The 24,968-nt window shown below is 44.7% G+C and overlaps 1 protein-coding gene across 2 annotated transcripts in view; it reads left to right on the forward strand.

The window, feature by feature from the left end:
* Positions 1-24,968, forward strand: part of CEP170B (centrosomal protein 170B) — a 103,247-nt gene that overhangs the window by 59,115 nt on the left and 19,164 nt on the right. The window contains exons 7-13 of one of the 2 annotated variants that reach the window (XM_027849097.1): positions 205-681; positions 4,205-4,965; positions 5,260-5,454; positions 7,310-7,445; positions 10,110-11,909; positions 15,024-15,267; positions 21,952-22,111. In XM_027849097.1, coding sequence (XP_027704898.1) covers positions 205-681; positions 4,205-4,965; positions 5,260-5,454; positions 7,310-7,445; positions 10,110-11,909; positions 15,024-15,267; positions 21,952-22,111 — 3,773 coding nt within the window. The remainder of the gene's footprint in view (positions 1-204; positions 682-4,204; positions 4,966-5,259; positions 5,455-7,309; positions 7,446-10,109; positions 11,910-15,023; positions 15,268-21,951; positions 22,112-24,968) is intronic. The other variant, XM_027849099.1, reaches the window with a different exon arrangement.

Here is a 24,968-nt window from a genome sequence, read left to right on the forward strand (position 1 = left end):
ACAATTTCTAAAGCACTTTACACATAATTCCTCATTGGGGCCTCAAGGTAGATTCTAACCCGCATTGAGTAAAGATCAGGTCCTTGAAATATGGAAGTAGGTTCCTACCTCACAAAGTTGTTGTGAATCTTAATGCTGTTATCCTTATTATTAATGTTATTATTACAGAAGCTTGGTGAACAGTTCCCTTTCTTTTTCCCCTAGAGAGGACCAAGGAGATTCCCCAGCATGAAGAGGTCAATGGGAACATTCCAAGCTACCGGGATGGTCAGGAACCATCAGCATTCACCTTCCGGAGGGAGCCAAGCTATTTTGAGATCCCCACGAAAGAGTTTCAACCTGTTTCCAAGTCCGTGGAAGAACAGGTTCACGAAGTCCCCACAAAGGACGTGGAGCCGGGTGGGGTGCCCCCAGTGGTGCAAAGCCATGCCTCTTTCACCATTGAATTTGATGACTGTAGCCCTGGCAAAGTGAAGATCAAGGATCATGTCACCAAATTCTCCCTGAGACCTCGGCGGCCTCTTGTGAAGGATTCGGCCCCTACTGATATGGTGTCTGCTCAGAGCAAGGTAGCGCATTGGTTGGTACAGAATGATCCTAGCCTGATACGAAGGCCAGGACCCGGGGAGGATGGCTACAGCACCAAGAGTGACCTGCCCATCCATGTAAGGACACTGAAGGGTGAGTAGGACTTAAAAACATGAAAGTGTGACTTTGAGTGGGGAAGGGAAAGGGAAGATTTGTGTCTTTATGTAAGACTCTGTGTGAGACTGATTCTCTGTTTGCATGTGACTGAGGAAATAGGACACCAGGGTAGGAGTGTCACTGACCCTTTTAGCCTTTCCCTTTCCCTTATGCTGTACTCTTCATGGCTGGGCCCCAGAGCTGTTAGGGTCATCCTCTGCCCCCTCTATCTTATCACAGAATCTCAGAGTTGGAAGGAATCTCAGAGGGCATCTTCCAAGCCACACTTGAGCAGAAATACCCTTCACAAAAGTCCAGAGAAGAGGTCAGCCAGCCCTAGGCCCTCCAGTAATGGGAAGCTCACTATTCCTTGTGGTAAGACAGTATACTTTTGACCAGCTCTAATGGGTAGGATATTTCCCTCAGGTAGAGCTGAAATCATCTCTGCAACTCCTCTTCAGTGCTTCTGGTCCTGTCTCCTCAGACCAAGCAGAACCAATCTTATCCCATCTTTGTCTCATAACAGCCTTTCAGGGATTTGAAGGCCACTGTAATGTCCTCTCCACGACTTCTTGATCCTAAGCAAATGTCTTTACCAACCTAGTCACCTTTCTCTGGACACCATTGAGCTTATCAATATCCTTCCTGAAAAGTGACCTTCTGAACTGAATGCATTACTCCATATGCATTCTGACTAGGCAGGGGATGCTGCTTTTCTTCTCTGTATGCAACCTAAGATTCCATAGACTTTTTTTTTTAGACATTTGGGGTTAAGTGACTTGCCCAGGGTCACACAGCTAGCAAGTGGCATCCATAGACTTTTTGGAGTGGTGGTGAGCAGCCAAGGTGGTATTGACAAAGATTTCCTGGAGGAAGAGGTGGCATTTTGGTGGCATCATACTTCTGACTGATGTTGAGCTGCAATTCATTAAAATCTCTAGATCTTTACCATATGAACTTTCATCTTGCCACTTCCCCCATCCTATTCTTCAAGATTTCTTTAAATTTATTTTTCATCTTCTTAATTTATTTTTTTCCATCTTATTCTTGTACAGATGGTTTTTTGAGCCTGGGTGTAGAACTTTATATTTATCCCTGTTTTCATCGTAATAGATTCAGCAAAGTTTTTCTCAAAAGGATTTTTCTGGAATTTGAAGGAAAGATAAAATATAAACTTAAAGAGCATGAAATTGTCAAGACAGGGAACATAGGAATCTTGTCCCAAGTATCCTAAGATTCATGATCCAATCTTTGACCAGTAAGATTGTGCTTCCATTCAATAGCCTTCCTTCCCATTTAGCTAGAGATGGGCCTGGTTGTCCCATGACCCCTTGAGAGAGGGTCCTTCACAGTGCCACCAACTTCTGCTTTCTCTTCTCATTCAAAGCTGGTGCTCTTTTGACCTTTCCACCCACATCACAGTCATTTCATCCTTGACACTATCAACCCACTACATTAATAAGGTTCTGTCCAGACTGATTGAGTCACAGAAAGTCAGAGCTTGAAGGGACCCCAGAAATCTCTAGTCTAACCCATTCCTATGCAGAATCCTCTCTCTGACAACCCTGACAAGTAGTTATTCAGCCTGTACTTAAAAACATTCAGTGACAGGAAAGTCACTACCTGCCAAGTCACCCCATTCAGTTGTTGGACAGGTCTAAAATATTGTTTTCCAGTATTGCCTGTAGCAATATATAGTCATCTAATCACCAGCATTCTTCTGAGATAGGATATGTCGTGAGACTCTGTAGTGATATGTGTGTATGACTGTGTATGAGTGCCTGAGTATGTGTGAACTCCTCGTTTCTCTTTTCTACTCTCATTGGAATGCTGAGGGCTGTATTCCAGAAAAAAAATTCAAGTTCAACAAACATTTCTTAAGTACCTACCACGTGAACAGGCCTGTGCTAGGTGATGGGGAAAACAAAAACATTTAGATAAAATGCAGGTTTTCTTGCTTGGAACTCATGGTCTAGTAGGAGAATGAGAAACAAGATAGATAATTAAAATACAAAACATGATGAGGTTTAGGGTGGTAGTGGGCAGCCAGAGTGGTATTGGCAAAGACTTACTGGAGGAGGTGGCATATGTTTTGGGCTTTAAAAAGGTACATAAGAATTCAAATGGTGAAGAGGAGGAGAAAGGACATTTGAAGCATTGAGAACAACATGAATAAAGACAACAGACTCGGGGAAAGCGCAAGAGGGTACTTGGGGACAATGAGATACCTGGTGTGGCTATGGTACAGAATACATGGGAGGGAATGGTAGGAAATAAGGCTGGAAAGGCAGAGAGGCACCAGATTGCGGAGGGTCTTAAATGCCAGATGTAAGAATTTGATTTTACTTTAATTACTATTAAAGATTTCTGTGCAGAGGAGTAGGGACCATACAATTATAGACCTAGAATTGGAAGGGACCCCGGTAGCCATCTAAGCCAACTCTCTAATTTTATAAACTAAAAAAAAAAAACCAAGGCTTAGAGAAGTCAGGTGACTTGCCCATGTTACAGATAACATGTTTCAGAGTCTTGATTTAACCCAGTCCCTCTGATTTTAGAGTCAGTATTTTCTCTTGCACCATGATATATCCTTAATTAGGAAGATTAGTAAGGTAACAGTATGAAGGATAGAATGGGTATGGAGGGCCATGGGGAAAGTGAGTAGAGTGGAAGTGGGAAGGATTGTAAGGAGTCTATGGTAAAAGTCCTGGAAGGCTGGGACAGTGCCATACAGGAAACAACAAATATAATCCCACAGATGTCCTAGATCTAAGATTCCATTCCATTATGCTTGTCCAGTCCTTGAGTGAGTACCTTTGGTTTCAGTTTTACCAGTTATTACTGTTCCCCCAAGTGCAGATATACTCCACTAGGGGCAAAACTTCTGCACTAGAGAAGACAAAAAGGAGAAATAAGGAGTGTGTCGGGTACTTCTTCCTGGAGCTCACAGGTTAGGTGGAAACCAGACCCTTGGAGAGTTTTAGGTAGGAGAGGTAGGCAAGAAAAACTAAAGAAACATAATAACAAATATCTAAGTAATGATATAAATTTGTCCCCAGATCAACTGGAATAATCCATGCGGGATATTTTAGGTAGGAGGGTAGATGAGGACAAACTCTAAGGGTTTTGATACACTCCTGGGCTTGGGACAGAAGAAATGCCAGTAGAAATACCTCCCAGAAGCTGTGGGAGGAAATGCAGTATAGAATTGCTTTGGGTTTGAAGTCAGATCCCAGGATTTGGGATTAAATCCCAGCTCAGCTACTTAAAACCTGTGTGGCATTAGTCAATATTCCAGGTCCTCAGTTTTTCCTTCTGTAAAGTGAAGACGTCAAATCTAAGTTCTCTTCCAGCTCTAAATTTTATGATCCATTGCTTAGCACAGTATCTGCACAATCAATAAGTTATGAATGACTAACTGATTGATTGATTGAATGATTGATCCTATTAGTCAGGTTCTGATTGGGTGAGGCTTTATGGTAGCAGGGTTGTTCTCACTGTCTACTTCTCTAATTCTTAGGCCACCGGCATGAGGATGGTACACAGAGTGACACAGAAGATCCAGCAATAGCATCTTCTCTCAAGGCAGAAAAAAAGGCTTCCCCAGTACCAGTGGCAGAGCCCCCCACAGGGGAGCAAGTCCGACTGCAGCGGCAGATTAAACGGGATCCCCAGGAAATGCTGCACAACCAGCAGGCCTTTGTCATTGAATTCTTCGATGAGGACACACCCCGTAAAAAGCGTTCCCAGTCCTTCACCCACATGCCAGCTGACCCCAAAGCAGACAAGCGCAGAGTGCCAGGGCCCACTGGGGTCTGTGGGGGAATGGCTGCTGTCCCAGGTCCTGCCTTAGGCCGAGCATCTGGAAGCACTTCAGGCCCCCAGAGGGCCAGTTCACTCAAGCGAGAGAAGACGGAGGATCGGATAGGTTCAGTCTCAACAGCTGCCCGCCCGACACACCGACTCTATGGCAGTGTGGGGCGCAGGTCCCGGATGGCTCAGGATTTTGCTGCTGAGTACCTGCGGGAGACTACAACAGCAGGGAGGCCGGGCCCAGAAAAACAGCCACCAGGCTTGCCCGCACCCCTAGCTCCCCGTGTGGTCATCTCGACAGCTTCCCCAGTCCCCCCATCCTCCCCAGCTCCAGTGTCTGCTGACCCCCAGCTGACCAAGTCCCGGAAGCAGGAGGAGGATGATAGTTTAAGTGATGCTGGCACCTACACCATTGAGACAGAGACACAGGACAAGGAAGTTGAAGAGGCACGGAAAATGATTGACCAGGTAGGGGCCGGCGGAAAGGGAAGTGGCATGCTGTGATGGAAAGAGCATGGACTAGGAGTAAGAGGCCTCAAAAGACTTGTTTTTGTCCTGACTCTACTGCTTACCAGTTGTGTGAACTTGGATGAGTCCCTTCTCCAATGAGGGAGGGTAGATTTGTCACTAGAAGAGGGTTTTGGGGTATATGAGACAGGAGTAATAGTCCTTGTCATTGTTGGCAATTGCTCCAGGGTGGGATGTGAGATGAACAGGGAATCCCTCTTAAACCAAGTCTGTTTCTTCCTGTCCCCTTTCCAGGTTTTTGGGGTGTTTGAGTCCCCTGAGTTTTCCAAGATGACCTCAGCTACCTTCCGCCCAATTATCCGTGGAGAGAAGGATGAAGCAGGCTCCTCCCCACCCCCTGTGGCAGAGGCAGGGGTGGCTCAGCGGCTGGCCATGCTGCAAGAGTTTGCTTCTAGGACCTCAGGCCTGTCTCCTCCAGGCGAGACCCAGGTACAGTGGCCAAAGAGGGAGGAGAACAGGATTGGGTTCACATATGCTTCTCTCTCTCTCTCTCTCTCTCTCTCTCTCTCTCTCTCTCTCCCTCTCTCCTTTCCCTCTCTCCCCCCATCCCCATGGCCCCATTGAAGGTGAGCTTATAGAAGACAGGAATGATTTTTTTTCTTTTTTCTTTGTGTCCCTAATACTCAGTACAATGCCTTGTACTTGTTATTCAGTTGTTTCAGTCGTATCTGACTCTTCATGACTCCATGGGCCTCTGTCCAAGGGTTTTTTTTTGGCAAAGATATTGGAGTGGTTTACTGTTTCCTTCTCCAGTGGCAAACAGAGGTTAAATGAATTGCCCAAGGTCACACAGCTAGGAAGTATCTGAGGTCAGATTTGAACTCACGTCTTCCTGACTTCAAGCCCATTGCTCTATCCATTGAGCCATTCAGCTGCCTAAGTGTTTGCACTCAGTAAGTGCTTAATAAATGTTTCTAGAATTGGACAATGTAGATCTCAGCCCCTCTGTTCCTCAGTAGGTAACCTTGAATGAATAAATGAATGAATGAAGGGTCAAAAAATTGATCTGTCAGGTGGCCAAATTATTGATGAGCCTCTGGGCTTAGAGAGACTGGATTGATTCTTGTAAAACAAGCATATCACTTGTCCTGTACTGCTAGATGTCAAAGGGCAAAGCATTTCAGGTTTGGGCTTGCTGAACTCGTGCTCCATTGGCATAGTATTCTAAGACTCCAGGATCACTTCCAAGACAAAATGAGTCATTGGAGTGGGGCTTGAGTGGAGGAAATGAAATAATGATAGTAATTTTAATGCTATTAGCAATAGAGATTAAACCTTTGGTTTCATTGGAATAGGAACTTCCCAGATGAGGAAACTCCTTTTACCAATGCAAATTGGCACCTTCTCTGCCACTCAGAGTCTTAAAGAATTGTTGATAGCCCTGAGGTATTTCATTTTCTTGTTACCTACAGAATCAAGTCTAAACTCTTCTGCTTGGCTTTCAAAGTCCTCCACGATTCAGCCCTACCTCCAGTTCTCCAACACATTCCTTCCCTTCTCCCAGACATATTTTCTTCCCCTCCCTCTCCATCCATGGTAGACCAGTTTCCCAGGCACTCAAAGTCACATAGGCAGGGCTTGAACCCAGGTCTTCCTGGCTCCAAGGTCAGTTTTCTGTCCAGTATGCCATACTGCTTTTCAGTAATACTGTTGTTATTAATTATGATAATGGCAACTCTGTAGCATTTAAGGTTCACAAAACCCTTTCGTCACAACAACCCTGTCCCTTCCAGCATTGCTACTTACTACCTGTGCACCCCAGAGTCAGTCCTTCTCCATCTCCAAGCCTCAGTCTCTGCATGTGTAAAATCAGGGGGTTGATTAGATAGCCTGTAAGGTCCCTTCTTGCTTTGTATTTATGATTTTATAAGCTACAAAATGAGGAAGTTGGGCTGAGAGGCACAAAGTTCCTTTCCAGCTCTAAATCCTGTGACTATGAAATCCATTTTACAGATGAGCAAACTGAGATTCATGGAGATAAAGGGTCTTGCTCATAGTCATACAACTAGTAAGTACCCTGACTCCAGACCCATTGTTCTTTCTGAGTCAGGATCAAAGTCCATCAGAGAAAGGGGTAGGTGGGAATTGATCCCAGGTGGGGATTTTAGAGGCAGGCAGGAACACAGGAAGCCAGGAGATCATTGTTTAGGGGCAGGTGGGTATATGGGTTTCAAATGCCCCTTTGCCCAAATGATTGGATACAATGAGCTGGCCCCTCAGGGGTCTCCATCCGCAGTCACACCAATGGTCACCTTGGCTCACAAATGGGCATTTCTCTTTGTAGGTCCTGCCAGTGTCTGGCTCTCCAGCAAGTCAGAAATGGGTATCCCGTTGGGCCAGTCTGGCTGATAGCTATTTGGATCCGGGACCAGGGACTTTGCTCTCTGAGTCAACCCCCTCTTGCCTGGACTCTGAGACTGGTAAGTCCTTATTTGACTGGAGAGTCAGATGATGACAATAATAACTGATATTTCTCTAGTGGTTTAAGGTTTGTAAAGCCCTTTTCTCACAACAACCTTGTGAGGTAAGTATTGAATTATTATGGCCATTTTACAGATGAACAACTGAGGCTGAGAGAGTGAAGAGACTTAGCCACGGCCACATAATTGGAAAGTTACCTTTATGGATTTGAACCTACACCATCTCATTCTAAATTCAACTTTTTCCCCAACATCATGCTACTTCAACCCTTTGACTCTGTACTAGAGCCAAGTGGAGCCTAGGACTAGAGGAGTTATCATACCCAGATTAGGTGGTCTGGTTTTTAGGGAGACTCTAACAGTTTCCATCTGGGGAACAGCAATGCAGATACTGCCTCCCCCAGTCTTGATTGATTCAACAAATTCAATTTAGCACACGTTTACTGAGTGCCTAGATGTTTACTGAATGTAAGATGTTGAGGGTCCAAAGATAAAGTTAAATCAGGTGCTACCCTCAAGGAGCTTACATTCTAATGGGGAGGAGGGTTACAAAATGGCTTTTAGTTGCTTTCTCCACCCTTTGCATTTTCCTCAGATTCATAGCCCTCAGCAGCAATACTGCTAAAACTCAAGATTCTCCTCATCCCTCCATATCCACAAGCCCCATGCAAAGTAAAGTTGGAATAGAGAAGATTCATTCTATTATTAGGGCATCTGTTTGGCTTCCCTGTGGCACATGGCATGATTTTCATGTTTTTTATGCAACCTTAGACCATGAAGTCCTAGATACCAAAGCAGATAGTGGCAGCATCCAGTAATCCCTTTAATTGAGGCAATGAGCAGACTGTAGTGGGAATTTCAGCCTGGGGAAGGAACTGGTTCTCATTGTCTTACCTGAGCTCAGTCCTGCTTGGAATTTCCTTTCCTTTTACCCTCAGACTTCCTCTTGCTTTTCTTTTTCTTTTCTTTTTTAAAAATTTTTTTTTATTAATTTATTTTGATTTATCAACAATCACTTCCATAAGCTTTTGACTTTTAAATTTTTCTCCCCCTCTCTCCAAGATGGCATGCAATCTGATATAGATTATACATATACATTCCTATTAGACATATTTTCACGTTAGTCATGTTGTAAGGAAGAATTGGAAGTAATAGGAGGAACCACAAGAAAGGGGAAACAAAACAGAGAAAAAAATAGCAAATAGTGTGCTTTGATCTGCATTCAAACTCCATAGTTCTTTCTTTGGATGTAGATAGCATTTTCCATCATGAGACTTTTGGAGATGTCTTAGATCCTTGCATTGCTGAGAAGGGCTCAGTCTATCAACATTAGTCATCGTACAACGTGGCTGTTACTGAGTATAATGTTCTCCTGGTTCTGCTCACTTCACTCAGCATCAGTCTATACAAGTCTTTCCAGGTTTTTCTGAAGTCTACTGCTCATCATTTCTTATAGCACAATAGTATTCCATTACATTCATATACCACAACTTGCTCAGCTGTTCCCCAGTTGATGGGCATTCCCTCAGTTTCCAGTTCTTTGCCATCACAAATCCTCTTGCTTTTCTTGCCAGTCCCCTAAAGGGGTTGACTCTCCATCTCTCTGCCACTTCTATTAGCCCATGCCTATGTCCTCCAGTTTCTTTGGATTTTTCTGGCCTTGGTGTGTAGAGGCCACCTTCATCACCCTCTGACCTCTGACACATGGGTGAGGTTTAAAAAAAGAACTATCTGTTATAAGCAAGGAAGTAAAAGCAATTAGACTTAACAGAGCACAGAATGGTCCTGTCATACAGGCAAGGAGTCTTATTCTAAAATTCCCCTAACCTGTCCATAGACAAGATGAGAAGATTCAGCCACTGATGTCAGAGAGCTCCAAGCCTGGGAGAGATCTTGATATTCTGTCCTAGAGGTTCTTAATCAGACTGGGGAGATAAGAAGTGAGACAGAGAACAACACAAGACCATGTGTGACCTTGGGCTAAAGTATATGGGTTGGTTTCTCAGGGAGGTGGTGCAGGCTGGAATAGTCAGAGAGGACTTCCTGGAGGAGATAGGTTTTGAGCTTGAAGGATAGATAATGTTTAGATGATAGCACGGCAAGAGGAGAGGTTGGTGAGGAGACTAGCTTGCCTGGGATAGAGGGGGAAGGAAAAAAAGGACATATTTGGGAGGAGAGAAGGAAAGTTTAGAGTTGAAGGTAGGGCTGGATTTTGAAGATCCTTGAATGCCAGGAGGAGGAATTGGACTTTATTTTATAGGCAGTAGAGAACCAGAAAGATCTTCATTGGGTCCCTAATTTGGGAAAGGAGCTTAGTTCCCTAGAGGGGCTATTGATTTGATCCTCAGACATAGGAGAAGGTTCTCCTGGGACCCTTGTCTATCCTATTTCCTTCAAGCCATTTTTTCAGCAGGAACAAATGTGAGTTGGGGTACTTGGGTATCCCACAGTCCTAGTCCAACCTTGTGGATATGCTGGGTGAGTAATAGAGAACCCTGGATTCCATACACCCCTTTGGGGGAGAGAAAGTTGGTGATTTGGGGTGGGGATGATAAAACTTTGCAACATTGTCATAACCTAACTGTGCTCCTGGTTGGGGGGGGGGGACAGGCTGTGAATGGGCCAAATTTTCTTTTAATGAATCTGTCACTTCTGCTTTCACAGATGTCACCAACCACAAAGTTGGGGAGTTGGAGCCAACTTTGCCTTCCAGAACACGGAGATTACTCCCCCAACTACCCCCAAGTGACAAAGCAGAAAGTCCTGTGCTGACTGGATTAATGGGGACAGAACCCTACCCTGAAGTCACCAAGAGAAATGCAGCCAAGCAATCAGCCTCAGAGTCCTACGAAAACACGGTGGACCACTTGTTCATTCAAGAAGATCTGGACCCAGACAGTCTCAGTGATGGAAGCCAATCAGATGATGGACTTGGGCCTGGGGAGAGAAAGAATGATGGTGTCCAGAGGCCAGAGTGGCCTCGGGGTCAGCAGCATTCACCAGTGGCAGAGCTTCAGCATTCTAAACCCAAGATAGCAGGGGAGCCAGCCCCCATGTCCTTCTACATTGGAGATGAGAATAAAGAGCCCAGCTTCCCCTCCAAACTCTCCCCGAGTACCCCGCCATCCCGAGCCAACAAGGAACCTGTGGATCAGGAGTCATCCCCCTTGCGGCCAGTCAGCAGTTCCCCTTCCCTGAGGTCCAGAGCCAAGGAGGAGAATGGTACATATATCAGCATGACAGGGAAGATGACTATTTCCCTACAGACCAACCAGTCCCCAGAACAAGATAGTTCGGCAGGGGTAGCAAAGGAGGCCCTATCCTTTGTCCGTCAAGAGAGCTTTACCAAAGAGCGGGCAAGCAGTGGCATTGCCCCCAACAGGCTCCCCCACATATCCAGCCATCCCCTCCTGAAGGACTTAGAGGCTGCCCGGGCCACCCGCATGGACTACCACACTCAGGATACACACTTAATCTTGAAGGAGACGGAGACGGCTCTTGCAGCTTTGGAAGCCAAGATCCTTGCCAAGACCCCTGGGGAGGATGCCAGGAACACCCCTACGCAGCCAGAGGATTCTTTATCAGGTGACTCTGATGTGGACACATCTAGCACTGTTAGCCTTCTCAGTGGGAAGAATGGGTCCAGCCAGACCCAGAAAGGCAAGGTGGTGGTGGGCAATGGCCCACAGAAAGAGCGGCCATCATCTGCGCCTTCAATCCAGGATGCTAGTCATGGTCTCATGCCCAGCGCCCGTGAACGGCTTTCAGAGAAGCAGCGTCGCCCAGGGCCAGTTCCAGAAGGAACTCGGCGCTTCCAGGTTAAACGTAACAATGGAACCCGTGGATCTCTGGACTTTACAGATGATGAGCGGGGTTCTGGTCACACCCACATGTCTGGTCCAGATACTGTCGCTTCAGAACCTGAACATCAACCAGCAGCAACAGTCAGACCCACATCCCGGAGGAAGCCCACGGCACCGCCTCCTTCTCCTTCGGCCACTAAGGAAGAACATGGCCGGGTCTCTGCCAACGTGCAGAAGGTGCAACAGATTCTCACAAGGTCTAATAGCTTGTCGACCCCACGGCCCACTCGGGCCTCCAAGCTTAGGCGGGCAAGGCTTGGGGATACCTCAGACAATGAGGGGGCTGAGAACGAAAGGGCCACCACATCTAACCCTGAGGCCACGACCAAGCAGGCCACAGAGGGCAAGAAGCTGTCCCGCCTGGACATTCTTGCCATGCCCCGGAAAAGGGCTGGTTCATTTACAGTGCCCAGTGATTTGGAGTCAGCCCCAGCCCGGACAGGCTTCTCTGGAAGGAGTGTTGAGTCCTACTACTCAAGTCGAAAGTCGACCATGTCAGAAGCTCGAGCAGCAGCCAGGAAAACAGCAGCGGCTGTGGCTGCAGCAAAACAGCCTTTCAACAGGGCTCGCTCAGGCAGCGCCCGATATTCATCCTCTTCGAGTAAGTCTCTGCCTCTCGTGGGGCCACGGGTTGATCAGGTCAAAGTGTCCCACTTCTCAGACACCAAATCAAGATGGTAGACATTAGAAAAGATGGGTTTTGATGTGTTTTGGGGCCCTAAAGTCGTTCCCTAGATCCAGGAGTTCTTAACTTGGGGTCCATGAACTTATTTTTAAATATTTTGATAACTGTGTTTAAGTGTAATTGGCTTCTTTTGTAATCCTATTTTATTTTATTCATTGAAAAACATTATCCTAAGAATGTGTTCATGGGTTTTACCAGGCTGTTAGAGGGACCTATGATACAAAATGGTTAAGGGCTCCTATTTTAGAGGTAATCTCAGTCATTATGTTGTTACCTACTGGGTGCTTAGGGCTTAGCACTGGAAGAGAGAAGGAGGGTGAGATGTGGCCATACCCTTAGAGAGCTCTAGTGTGAGGAAGACATGGTCCGGCTCTCTCAAAGCTCTTTGTCTGATCAAAGTGGGAGAAACATAGATTACATGTATTTTTTACATCTGTAGATATACAAAAATGATAGCAATATGTATGCAGCCAACTGTGGCTTTTATGGTGGGATCCACAAAACGCTGGAGTGTTCTGGGGGTTGGAAGGGAGATTCCAGGTGCAGTACTTGTCTGGAGACAGTTGCCTTATTCTGTTTCCTCTGTGACAAGCAATATCTCTCACCTGTGCAAGCCTCACCTTGGTTTGCTTGGTCTCCTTGTGGCACCTATAATCCTTGACTCAGGGCTGAGTTCGTCTTATGACTCATTGGGGGACAACAGGTAATTTCTTCCCTGAGAGTGTCCTGAAGATCAGAGGGGCTTCTTAGATGAAGAGAGGGGAGGGGCATAAGAGGAGGGTATGGGCTCCAGGGAAGGAAGCAGAGGAGAGGGAGCAGTATTAGAGGTGGTCTGGGGAGGGGCATCAGAGGCGGTCCAGTGGCCCGGTCACGCGTCTGTTCTCTTGCATCCCTTCTGCTGTCTTATCTGTGAAAACAATGCCTTCCTCTTTTGTGTTCAGCCATGTGTTTGCCATATTACAATCCTCCTTTGAAGATGATAAGTATTATAAATTCCATGGGGCTGTCTTCACTCATCTCTGTACCCAGAGGGAAAAGCTAGGGCCCTCAAAGGCATATGCCCCTTGCCTTTCTTTTCAAATTGTTAATGAAGTTGGTCACTGCCAATGAATGACATGTAGAGGCCACCCCTGGGATATCCGAGACTGGCCCAGAACATGTTCCTGGCTCTTCATGACAGCTAGGGCTCACTCCCAGGTCATGCATTAAACCCCAGAAAAGAGCTAGCACTTCAATCTTATTCCAAATGAATTGGTTTTTGGTTTACAAGACCCTGGGGACTCCAGGCAAGAATTTTTGTTTTTTATCTTTTCCCTTTCCCCTTCCCTGCCAGCTGTTAGCAGTGCCTTGCTAACCAGACTCTCCTTCCTCCTAACAGTCAGCTTCTACTAACCACCTTCTCTGGTTGTGTGTCCATGCTGAATTGGCTTGAGATTTCCTCTCTCCCTTCTCTGCACCTCCCTGAAGAAGGTGGCCTTACTTGGTGTGGGCCATAGCGTGAGGTGGTTTTACCAGATCCCAGGCTGGAGTCTCTGTCTAGCCAGGGAGAGAGGCTGCCAAAGTGCAGAAGCTTGTACATTGGCTGAGCCAGACTTGTCATTACTTTCTGGGACCATTTACTGTTCTGGTAGGAAACTGTTCACCAGGAGTTGCATGAGGGGCAGCCCCTTGGGGAGGAGGGAGCAGTAGGTGAGATAGCCTGGCTTTCTTGGGAGAAGGAGAGACCAAATGAAAATAGAAGCTTTGACGTCTCAGTGCCTTCCCCCTCCTGGACTTCTGGGTGAGCACAGCCCCTCCTGCTGCTGCCATTGCTGCTGGAATTAAAATCTTTAAGAAATAGGCAGTTCATGGAACCTCAGAATCTTAGAAGTGATGGGACCTTAGTGACTGTCTAGTGCAGTTCTTTCATTTTACAATTCAGCTTAGCATCTATTTACTCATCCCCCATGTGCCCAATCCTTTGATTGGCAGGAGGAGCAGACCAGGTCCCTGTCCTTAGGGAACCCACAATTTATTGACGGGATAGAGAATAGGAGATCTGAGCCTTGTCCTTTGGGACCCACGGGGCTCAGGAACAGGGAATGATTTACCTAACAAGACAAAATACAGAATTCTTCAACAGTCAGAGCCCCTGTAGTTTGGGCGTGGTTCCTCTACCTTCTTCTTGGTTGACTTTCAGCAGTAATATACCTGCCTTGTTCCAGATGGGGCTAGTTCCCTCTACTGGATAGTTAGTAGACCAGGATGCCGCTTGGATGGGTTGGCCTGGGAGAGTCCAGCAGGTGGACCAAGGGCAGCCCACACTTGCCTGCATGAAGCATGGGGGAGAATGTCACTTGCCCCTCCTTGGGGAACCTAACTTTCTTTCATCTCTCCCAGGAGGGCCAACTTTCTCTCCCTGTCTGGATGACATGGGGTGACTTTGGGCTATCTCTAATTTTCTGGGCCTGGTTTGGGTGTCCATGGAACTTCTCTGGGAAGATGTGGGACCCAATGTAGACAAGAAACTCCCTGTCCTGATGATGGTGACTTTGGGGATGTCTGAGGAGCTCCAGTAGTAGCTTTGGTACTGCAGGTGTTCCTGTGAAGAAGGGCTGATGAGGCAGAGTTCACATGTGTCCTCTACTGACCAGCTCTGCTTCCATTCTAAGTAATTCAGCTAATTAGTGTGGGCAAATCATAGAATGTTTTAATTGAAAAGGACCTTTGATTTCCTCTAGTTCAATCTCCTCATTTCTTTTTTGGCGAAACTGCCTAAGACCACAAAGCCAATGTGCTGGATGAATCCTGAAGCCAAGTTTACTGACTCTTAAGCCCATTAATTGCTATGTCTTCTTGGTCCAGGAAGCTCATGACACCCAAACCTTTTCCTTCTCTTTAAGGCCCCCGAGAGATTCTAAGTGGCTCCCTCCCCTACTTTGTTTTGCCCTGTTTGATTTATTCCAGTTTGATTTGGTCTTGGCTGCCTGGGCTCTGAATTCCTTTCTGTTTTTGTTCTCCTTGTGTCTGAAACCAATTCATTTGTCTAAGACTCCCGGCGGAGGCAGCAGGGTTCAGATTGCACATCCACCTCGGAGGAGGAGTACGGCTCCACCCACAGTTCTCCCAAACACAAACGCTCCCATGCCTCAACAGCCACTCAGACCCTGCGGGCCACCGGCCAGGGCCGGCCCAGACCTTATAATGGGCGGGACACGGATGAGGATGATGAGGATGACGAGCCCGAGCGCTACAACTTCATGGTACAGACCGCAGAGATCGCTGAGATTGCCAGGTGAGTGTGAGGACTCCGGGAAGCCCCTAGAATCCTAGAACCTCAGAGAATATCTAGTTCAACCTAGAATAAAGCAGAAAGTATTTCCAAAATGATAATTGGGTTTAAATCCTGTCTCTGCCACTTATTTACTGTTACCCTAGACACGTCACCTAACTTATCTGCATCAGAGTGTCCACCTCTATAAAAAGCGGCTGGACTAATTATTTGCTGTGTTACCCTAGGCAAGTCACCTAACCTATCTGGGTCAGAGTTTCTTCCTCTATAAACACAGTGGATGGACTAGATCATCTCTCAGTTCCCTTCCAGCTCTAAATCCTATGTGACTCTATGGTCTTCCAAACTGTGCTCATAGGCTTGAATTGATAGGGAACTTATTACCTATGTGGAAGGGAAAGATATGAAGAGTTTGGGGCGAGGGATCCTTTATTTAGTGTTTGTCAAAAATGTGATGTGCTCATTTCCCCTCATTTCTTCATTTTCTGTGTGTGGACCATCCACTTGGTTAATTAACCTGTGCCGGTGGTAGGTTCTACAAAGTTTTGCCTAGTTCCTTAGATATACCCAGACCCTCTCTCTAATGTCATTTAATGCAAGTCCTAAGGAGAGGGACTTATTGTGGCCACAGAGTAATGAATAGTCAGAGAAAGGCTGCCTTTCCCCTGCCCCCATCACAATTTTCTTCCTCCTGTCAGTTTCTAACAGTCTAGCGCCCAATCCAAAAGACCTTGAATTTTGGATTCTTTGCTGTTTGGGATTGTCTGTGCCTAGATGAGGGAAGGCTACATTGAGAAGGTAGCTGGGCTTTGGAGGAAAGTCAGGATGCGACTTGCATGGTAGAAAAAACTCTTGGTTTGGAGTCAAGAGACCTAACAGTTACTGGCCACTTCACCACTATGAACCTCAGTTTCCTCATCTGTAAAAAGAAGAGAATAACTCATGTACTGCCTACCTCTTGGGTTTTATAAAGTGCTTTGTAAAACTTAAAGTGCTATTGCTGTGTTTACTAATATTATCAAAAACAATCAGCAGAGATGGTGGGGGAGGGAGTCTAGAAATAGGAAGCTATAGGACATGTTGGGGGAAGAAAGGAAAGTAAGCTATCCAACCTGACCAAGTGTTTAAATATGTGAAAAGAAGTGGCATTAGGCAGAGTTAGGAAGGTAGGTTGGTTTTGACATTGGAAACAATTTCCTGGGTTTAAAAGCCTTGCTTTGCTGGGATACCCAAATATAGGCTTTGAAGAGCCATTATTGTTGTTTTTCGTCAGTACTTAAATCTTTTTAGAATCATAGGATTATAGATTAAGAGCTAGAGCTCCCAGATCTACTTATCAAGCCCTAACCTCTCTCAGTCTCCCGTCTCAAGTCTCCAATTGCCTATTGGACATCTTAAACTGAATGTCCCAAAGACATGTTGAATTCAATATATCCAAACAAACTCATTACTTCCCCAAAACTCCCCCCCTTCCTAATTTTCCTATTGCAGTCAAGGGTATCACCATCCTCGAAGTCACCCTCACTCTCAACTCCCCATATCCAGTCAGTTAAGCAGTAGTGAATAGAATGCTGGCCCTGGAATCAGAAGACCTGAATTAAAATCCTGCCTTAGAAATTTAAGTGCTGTGTGACCCTAGGAAAGTCACTTCTGTCTATCTCAGTTTCCTCTATATAAAATGGAAATAATAATATCACCTACTTCCTAGGATTGTTGTGAGGATGAAATGAGATAATATTTGTAAAAGTGCTTAGCACAGTGCCTGACAGTAAGTGCTTAATAAGCTTGTTTCCTTCCCTTCCTTTCCCAGTAAGTCCAAAGTCCTGTCAATTCTACCTTTCCAGCATCTCTCATATACACCCCTTTCTCTCTTCTGACACTGCCACCACCTTGTATAGGTGCTCATCACCTCATGACTATTGCAGTAGCTAGCTAGTTGGTCTCCCTTCCTCAGATCTCTCCCCATTCCATTCTGTCTTCCACTCAACTATCAAATTTATCTTAAAGTACAGATGCAAGTCCCCTACTCAATGAACTCTGTTGGCTTCCTGTTGCCTCCAAGATCAAATATAAAATTCTGTTTGGCTTTTAAAGCTCTTCATAACCTAGCTCCCTCCTCCTTTCCAGTCTTCTTGCATTTTACATTCCCTTCTCTCCTCACTCCTCCTCCACCACCCATACTCTGTGATCCACTGGCCCTGGTCTCCTTTCTGTTCCTGAGAGAAGATGCTGTATCTTCAGACTGTGCATTTCCACTAATTGTCCCTCATGCTTGGCATGCTCTCTCTCCTTCTCTGCCTCCTGGCTTCTAGTTTCAGCTAAAATGCCACATTCTGCAAGAAACCTTCCCCAGTCACTCTTAATGTTAGTGCCTTCCTTCTGTTGACTATCTCCAATTTATCTTGTCTATAGCTTGTTTATACCTAGTTATTTGCATGTTGGTTGTCTTATCAGATCATGAGTTCCTTGAGAACAGTCTCTTGCTTTTCAGTGTATCCCCAGTACTTACATAGTAGGTACCTTAATAAATGCTTATTGACAGACTGGAGGGGACCTTAGAAGTCATAGAATCTATCTTCCTCATTTTGCAGATGAGGAAATTGAATGCCATAAATGCCAAGTCACTTATAGTGACATAGGTAGTAAGTTTCTAAAGCAAGATTTGAACTCAGGTTTTCCTGATTCCCAATCCCTACATTAAGGATCTGAAGTCTCATCAACCTGGGGATTTCTCTCCACCAGTGTAGATCATATTCCCTCTCTTATTTAGGAGATGGGCTTCAAGAGTTGTTGAGGAGGAACCTCATCACCCTGTGGCCAGCCTCTGTCACCGGGTCTGTATTTTCCAGCATGGCAGGACCAGCCAGTAACACAGTGACTCCAGTGATGTAGCCTTCAAGAACCAAGGCTCTCCCACCAAATAGCAGTGAGACATTGCAGTTAATGTTTTACAAAAGGGAAAATAGCTTTCTCTATATTAGCGGGGACAGGAGGGTAGATTTTTTTAGTGTAGGGAACTTTCTACTCTCTCCACTTTGGCAGCTTGTCTATAACCTTTAGCCTCTGAAAGCTGCTGGATCCCACAGAAGTTGTAACTTGCCATGGTCACACAGGTACTTATGTGTCAGAGGTGGGATGTGACTACCCTTGGTCTTCCTGACTTGTTTCCTTTCTTTCCTATGATAGCCCCATGGATAACTCAGTGGTTGGAAAACTGTTCTTGATTTAACTTTAATTCACTTTTTAACTAACAATAACCTATTTTTTTCTCCTTCTTGCCTCTCCCCATCGTTTTCATTTAAGCAAAACAAATTACTGCATTGCCATTTCCAAAAAGTGTATGTCTCAGTCTGCACCCCAAATCTATCACCTCTATGTCAAGAGGTAGATAACATGTTTCATCATCTGGAATCGTGATTGGGTCATAGCATTGGTCAGAGTTAAGTCTTTCAAAGTTGTTTATCTGCACAATGTTATAAGAGTTGTTCTTCTGGTTCTGTTCACTTTACTGTGTATCAGTTCATAGAAATCATTCCATGATTCTCTGAAACTGTCCCCTTTATCATTTCTTGGGAATTGTTCTCATAGGTTCCAAGTTATAGTTTTAAATATGGTTGAATTAGCTTTGTTTTATTCCCTAAACACATATTGATTCCTGGTCCCAGCCCCAGATTAAGCCCTAACCTGTTCTCACAAATGTTTGCTCTTGGTCAAAAGGAGGACTAAGTAAGTGTATGTGTATAGCTCAGTGTATCCTGAGCCCTACTGATACACTCAATTCAAAACTATATCCTATTGGCAGGTAGGTGGATAGAATGTTGGGCCCAAAGTCAGGAAGACCTGAGTTCAAATCCAGCCCCAGAAACTTACTAGCTCTGTGACCCTGAGCACTTAGCTTTTGTATTTTGAGGATTAAATGTGATAACTTTTGTAAGACACTTCAAATACTGCCTTATAATTGATAAATGCTTGTTTCCTTCCCATTCTCTGAACACAAATAAGTATGAAACAAAGTCTGATAGTGATAAAAGAGATCTAGACAATGTGTTCTAAGAAAATTTGAGTAAAGAGGGAAATCCTTTTAGCTGTGGGAAATTGGGGAATTCTTCATAGTAGGAGACAGCATTTGAGCTCACCTTTGAGGGAAGAGGAAGATTTCATTAAGCAGAGATGGAAAAAGAGTGAATTCTAGCATGGGAGGGTGGCTTACATAATGTATGATGGTGGGAAAGGGACAAATGAGATTGAGGAATAGCAGTCTAATTTGCTTGGAATATTATAGCTAGGAAGGTAGGAGCTTAATTGTATAGAAGGCCGTGAATCCTAAGATAAGGAACTAATATTTTTCTCCTGTAGGCAATAGAATGCTCCAGGTTTTTTGAGTAGGAGAATGACATGATCACTTAGGAATATTATTTTAGCAGTGGTCTCAAGGGAGAATGGGGATGTTTTGGGACTGGTTTGGGAGAAATCAACAAGTATCCCTTAAGTCAGCTGCTTTTTCTGGGATGGATAATATGACAGCTCTATGGATACCCAATGGTTAGAAAACTGTTCTTGTTTTAAATTTATAAGGCTGACTTTGTTCATGGCTTCATAGATAGGATTTAGAAGTGGAAGGGACCTAACACATTCATTTTACAGATGAGGAAATAGACCTAAAGGTGTTAAGTAGCTTGCCAGAGGTCACAAATGATAGTAAGGCTAGATAGCCGGATGTGAGGCCTTCCTACTCCAAAACTAGGGGCCGTTCCATACATCATCACCTATGATTTCTTCTGTTCTTTGTGGGGAATTTCATAACTCAAATCTCTTCTTTGTACATTTGTCTAATTATTGGTAAACTCAGGAAAAAAAACATTTAATCAGCAAGCATTTATTGAGTCTACTACTGACACGTTAAATCTTGAGCATGGATATAAAGTTACAGCAACATGGGAGACAATATTTACATATATAAGCAGCAATAAAATATATACAAATTAACTGCAAAGTGTTTGATGGAGGGAGGCACTAGCAGCTGGAAAGGAGAGGAGGGAAGGGGTTGGGGGAGTACTTCATATGGAAGGTGACAATTGAGCTAAACTTTTAAACTAGGAAACTAAAAATAAAGGAATTGAATCTGAAACTAGGAATTCTAAGAGGTAGACCTAAAAAGGGAACAGACTCTGGGCATGAGATAAACTGTACAAAAGCATAGAAATGGGAGATGGGGAGGGGTCTGTTTGCCTAGATTGAAGAGTACATAAAAAGGGAGTAATGAATGATAATCCTGGAAAGGGAGGTTGGAACCTGATTTTGAGGAGCTTTAAATACCAAAAAAAAAAAAAAAGTTAAATACAGAGAGGTAAGAGGAAGCAACTGGAGTTTATTGAGCAAGGAGTGATACAGTGAGCCCTGTGCCTTAGCAGTATCACTCTGGAAGCTGTAGGGAGGATGGACTGGAGAGGAGACAAGGCGGGGAGATCAATAAGGCTATTGCAGTAATCCAGGTTAGAGGGTGGTGGCCCTGAGATGAGAATAAGATGGGGTAGATGGGAGAGATATTGTTGGAGTGGAAGTGACAAGACTGGGAAACTTATTGGAATTGAGGATGACTTTGAATTTGTAGATCTGGGTAACTGGAAAGATGGTAGGGTCTTTAAGAGAAATAGGGAAGTCCAGAAAAGAGGATCAGTTTGACAGAAAAGGTAATGACACGTTGACATGTTGGACATTTTGAAATTGAGTAGATGCCTGGAGCTCAGCAGTAAAACTAGGGTTGGATATGTAGGTTGGTGAGTCATCTGTGTAGATAATCATTGTACCCATGGGAGTTGCTGAGATCACCAAGAAGGGGTGCAGAGAAAACAAGAGGACCCAGGACTGACCGAGCCTTGAGGTACACTCACGGTTAGAGGGTGTGATATGGATGATCCAGGAAAAAAGAATGGCGGTATGTTTATGTGTTGGTGAAGAACCAAAATAGAGTGTGTCATGAAATCTAGAGAGAAGAGAGCAGCCAGAATGACAGAGTGGTCAGCAACGTCAGTGCAGTAGAGAGATCAGAAGAAGGCTGAGAATTGAGAAAAGGCCGTCAGAGAGAACTTATGTCTAAAGAGGACAGTTTCAGTTGAATGATGTGATCAGAAGCCAGATTGTAAAGGTTAAGATGTGAGTAAGGGGAGAGGAGGTGGCAGCAAGGAGCACATATAATTTAAAGATATGGCAGGGTCATGTGAGGGTTTTAAGGATAAGGAGTATCCAGACATGTCTGTTTGCAGCAGAGAATCAGGTAGGTCTATGCTTCAGAGTTTGATGTGCTGTGAAAAGAAAAAAATCATCTCCTAGGGATTTGCCCTATGAGTTATATAGGGAAGCATTGGGCCCAACTCTACTGAGATTATGACATGTCAGGCCCAATGGTGTGAGTGTGACTTGAGTGACCTAGCCACTCTCAAATTGCCTACTTATTCTGGGAATAGGTAAAGCTGGTCCTGGTACCAGGGTTCAGGTCACTGCTATGTCTGTCCCTTTTTCCAGCCCCTCCACACTCCCCACTGGAGGACAAACAGGGCAGCTTCTTTCTTGGTCAGGGTTCTTTCCTAATGGAGCCTGCCCTGTCCCCTAAGCTGAATTGGGCTATTTTGGCCTTCTGGGAGCTTGGAGATATTCTGAACTGGCCTTGCCTATCTTTTTTGGCTGCAGGTTAAGCCAGACTCTGGTGAAAGATGTTGCCATCTTGGCGAGAGAGATCCAGGATGTGGCTGGGGATGGAGACTCCCAGAGTTCCTCAGGAACTGTCCGTGGCACCTCACTCAACTCTGTCCCCAGCACCCCAGCCTCCACTATTTCTGCCCGAGAGGAGGTGAGTTTCTTCAGTGGGAGTGGCTACCACTAATTACCAGAGCCTCAGATAATATGACCTAACCTTGCATAAATTCTGATAGGGAAGCCATGAGCTGAAGGTCCTTGTGAGGGCTCTTGAGATTTCTGTATCCCCTTGGTTTAACAAACATGATTAATAGGGAGGTGGTGTGGCTCAATGGATTAGGTCTCCTAGAAGAGATGTAGGTTCCAATATTGCCATAGCTTAGTACTGACTTGCTGTGTGACCTTGAACAAGTCCCTTCTCTTCTCTGAGTCTCAGTTTTTCTAGCAATAAAATGAGGATGTTGGACTAGATGGTCTTTAAGGTCCTGTCCAGTTCTCAGAAGAACAAAATTCTATGGCATTATGCTAGTTTGGGCAAGACTCACTGAGCCTCAATCAACTCATCCATAAATGTCCAGGATGATAATTCAATAAGCATTTCTGTTTCTAGAAAAAAAAAAATCTTTATTGCTATCTTTTGGTTTTTCATCTCACTTCCATTTCCAAATAATTACCTCCTTACCCTGCTATCTAGCAAGCTATGCCTTGTAACAGAGTAAAAAGAAAGGCAATTCATGAAAACCAATCAACACGTCAACTGTGTCCGATGGCATGTGCAGTATTCTCTCCCTTACCTCTAAAATGGGAGTGGTTCTGTGATTGAGCTATGTTTGGTGTCTCAGGACCATGGAGCCTGGAGCCTGAAAGTAGGATCTACCCAGAGGAGGACAGCTGTGTCCTGGAGGACTAGCTATGTGGCTTTGGGCAATTGACTTCATTTTTGCAGGCTACACTGCTTCCTGGAAAATCTTTATTCTCACTCTGGAACAGATAGAGACACCTAAATGCTTGCCATCAGGGCTTAGCTCAAGGTCTGGCACATATCTTTCAGTTATTTCAGTCATGTCCAACTCTTTGTGACCCCATTTGGGTTTTATTGGCAAATATACTGGGATGGTTTGCTGTGTCCTTCTCCAGCTCATTTTACAGATGAGGAAACTTGAGGGTTAAATGACTTGCCCAGGGTCGCACAGCTAGTAAGTGTCTGAGGCCAGATTTGAACTCAGGTCTTTATGACTCTAGGCCTGGTGCTCTATCCACTGTATCACTTTGCCACCCTGGCACATATTAAATGATCATTAAATTTTCGTTGATTGATCAGTTGGATGGAAACTTTGCCCCACTTTCTTAGAAGTTGCAAGATTTCCTCCTTTTCCTTGAGCCTCTGAGCTCATCACAACACCTCTGGGCTAAGCTGTAACTGGAGATGGAATAAAGCTCTGTGTATGAACCTGTTGTTTATCTCCCTTCAGAAATCAGATGCAGAGTAGCCTTTGATGGAACTGGGGATTTCTTATCTGGAATTCTATTTTTGTAGGAGGAGCCATAGAATCTCAGATCTAGAGGAAACCTCAGAGGGCATATAGTCTACACCCTGAGTGTGAATTACCTTTCCACAATCCCCTGCAAGTGTGTTAAGGGAGGATCCGACACCTATCAGTTAAGTTTAATTTTGGGACAAAACTAGGCACTTGTAAGTTATTGAACAGTAAACAAAAGGTGACTTTGTCCTAACACAGCAAGGATATATAATAAATATACAATGGCACCTAGCTTTCATAGACACAGTCTTGCATTTTCTCCAAATAGAAATGGCCACCAGTAGAAGTCATCTGGTCAGCAGGGCAGAGTATGGTGATTCACACGGTCTTCAGACATCCACCAAGTTAGAGAGGCTCCAACTCCATGTGAGTGGGACTTAGGTGATGAGGAAGCTGCATCAGTGGAAGCAGGGGCCAATCAGGTCCCAGAGACAGCTTTGCTGCATTTTTAGGGAAAGCTAGTACTTGTAATGGGAAAATAGAGGAGACTGTGGTCCTATTACAAAGCAGCTCAAACTTCCATTGGGAGCCCTCCATTGATAGGGAACTCATTACCTACAAAGAAAGCCTATTTTATTTTTGGAAAATTTTGATTACTAATCAGACAACATTTATTAAGCACCTACTCTGTTCCAGGCACTGTGCTGGGAGTACTGGGAGTTTCTCTGTGTAAGAGGCTTAAAATCTATCTCCTTTCTCATTCTGCCCTCTGAAGCCATGCAAAACAAGCCTGATTAATCTTCTTCATGGCAGCCCTTCAGGCATTTGAAGAAAGCTATCATCTTCCCCTAAGCCTTTTCTGAGCCAGTTCCTTGAACTGATCCATGATCCTGAGCCTGATCTCTGGTCCTATTGCCAGTCTGGTCTTCCTTCTCTAGACATGATCTAGCTTATCAGTGTCTATCTAAAATATAGCATCAGAACTAGACATAACAGTTAGATCCATAAAAGGGTCTAACAAGATCAGAACATGACAGGACCATCATCTCCCTTATTTTGAATGCTGTTCCTCTCTTCTTAATATGATCTAAGATAGCATAGATTTTTTTTTGCTTCCTCAACTTTTTCATACAGAATGTTTTATGTGATTTATAGGATTATAGGATTTAAAGCTTGCAAGCAACCTTGAAGATCATCTAATCTAGACCCATCATTTTGTGAATAAGGAAACCAATTTTGAGAAAGGGAAGTGATTTTCCCAGGTTCACACAAATAATAGGTAAAAGGACTGATATTTGAACCCGGGTCTTCACCCCATTCCAGCTATCGTTCCACTATTCCTCATGTCATTTAACCTCTCTGTATTTCTTTACTCATCTCCCAAATGGGAACAGTAATAGCAGCTCTGCCTACCTCAGAGGGTATTGGGGATGAGTGAGGCAATGTCTGGAAAGTTATTTTGGAAAAGATGAAGAGTGCTACAAATATCAGAGACAGATTGGAAATGCCTGTGGATTTGGTGAGAGGCAT

Source organism: Vombatus ursinus, unplaced genomic scaffold (genome assembly GCF_900497805.2).
Source record: "Vombatus ursinus unplaced genomic scaffold, bare-nosed wombat genome assembly UNPS02007284.1, whole genome shotgun sequence".
Lineage (NCBI taxonomy): Eukaryota > Metazoa > Chordata > Mammalia > Diprotodontia > Vombatidae > Vombatus > Vombatus ursinus.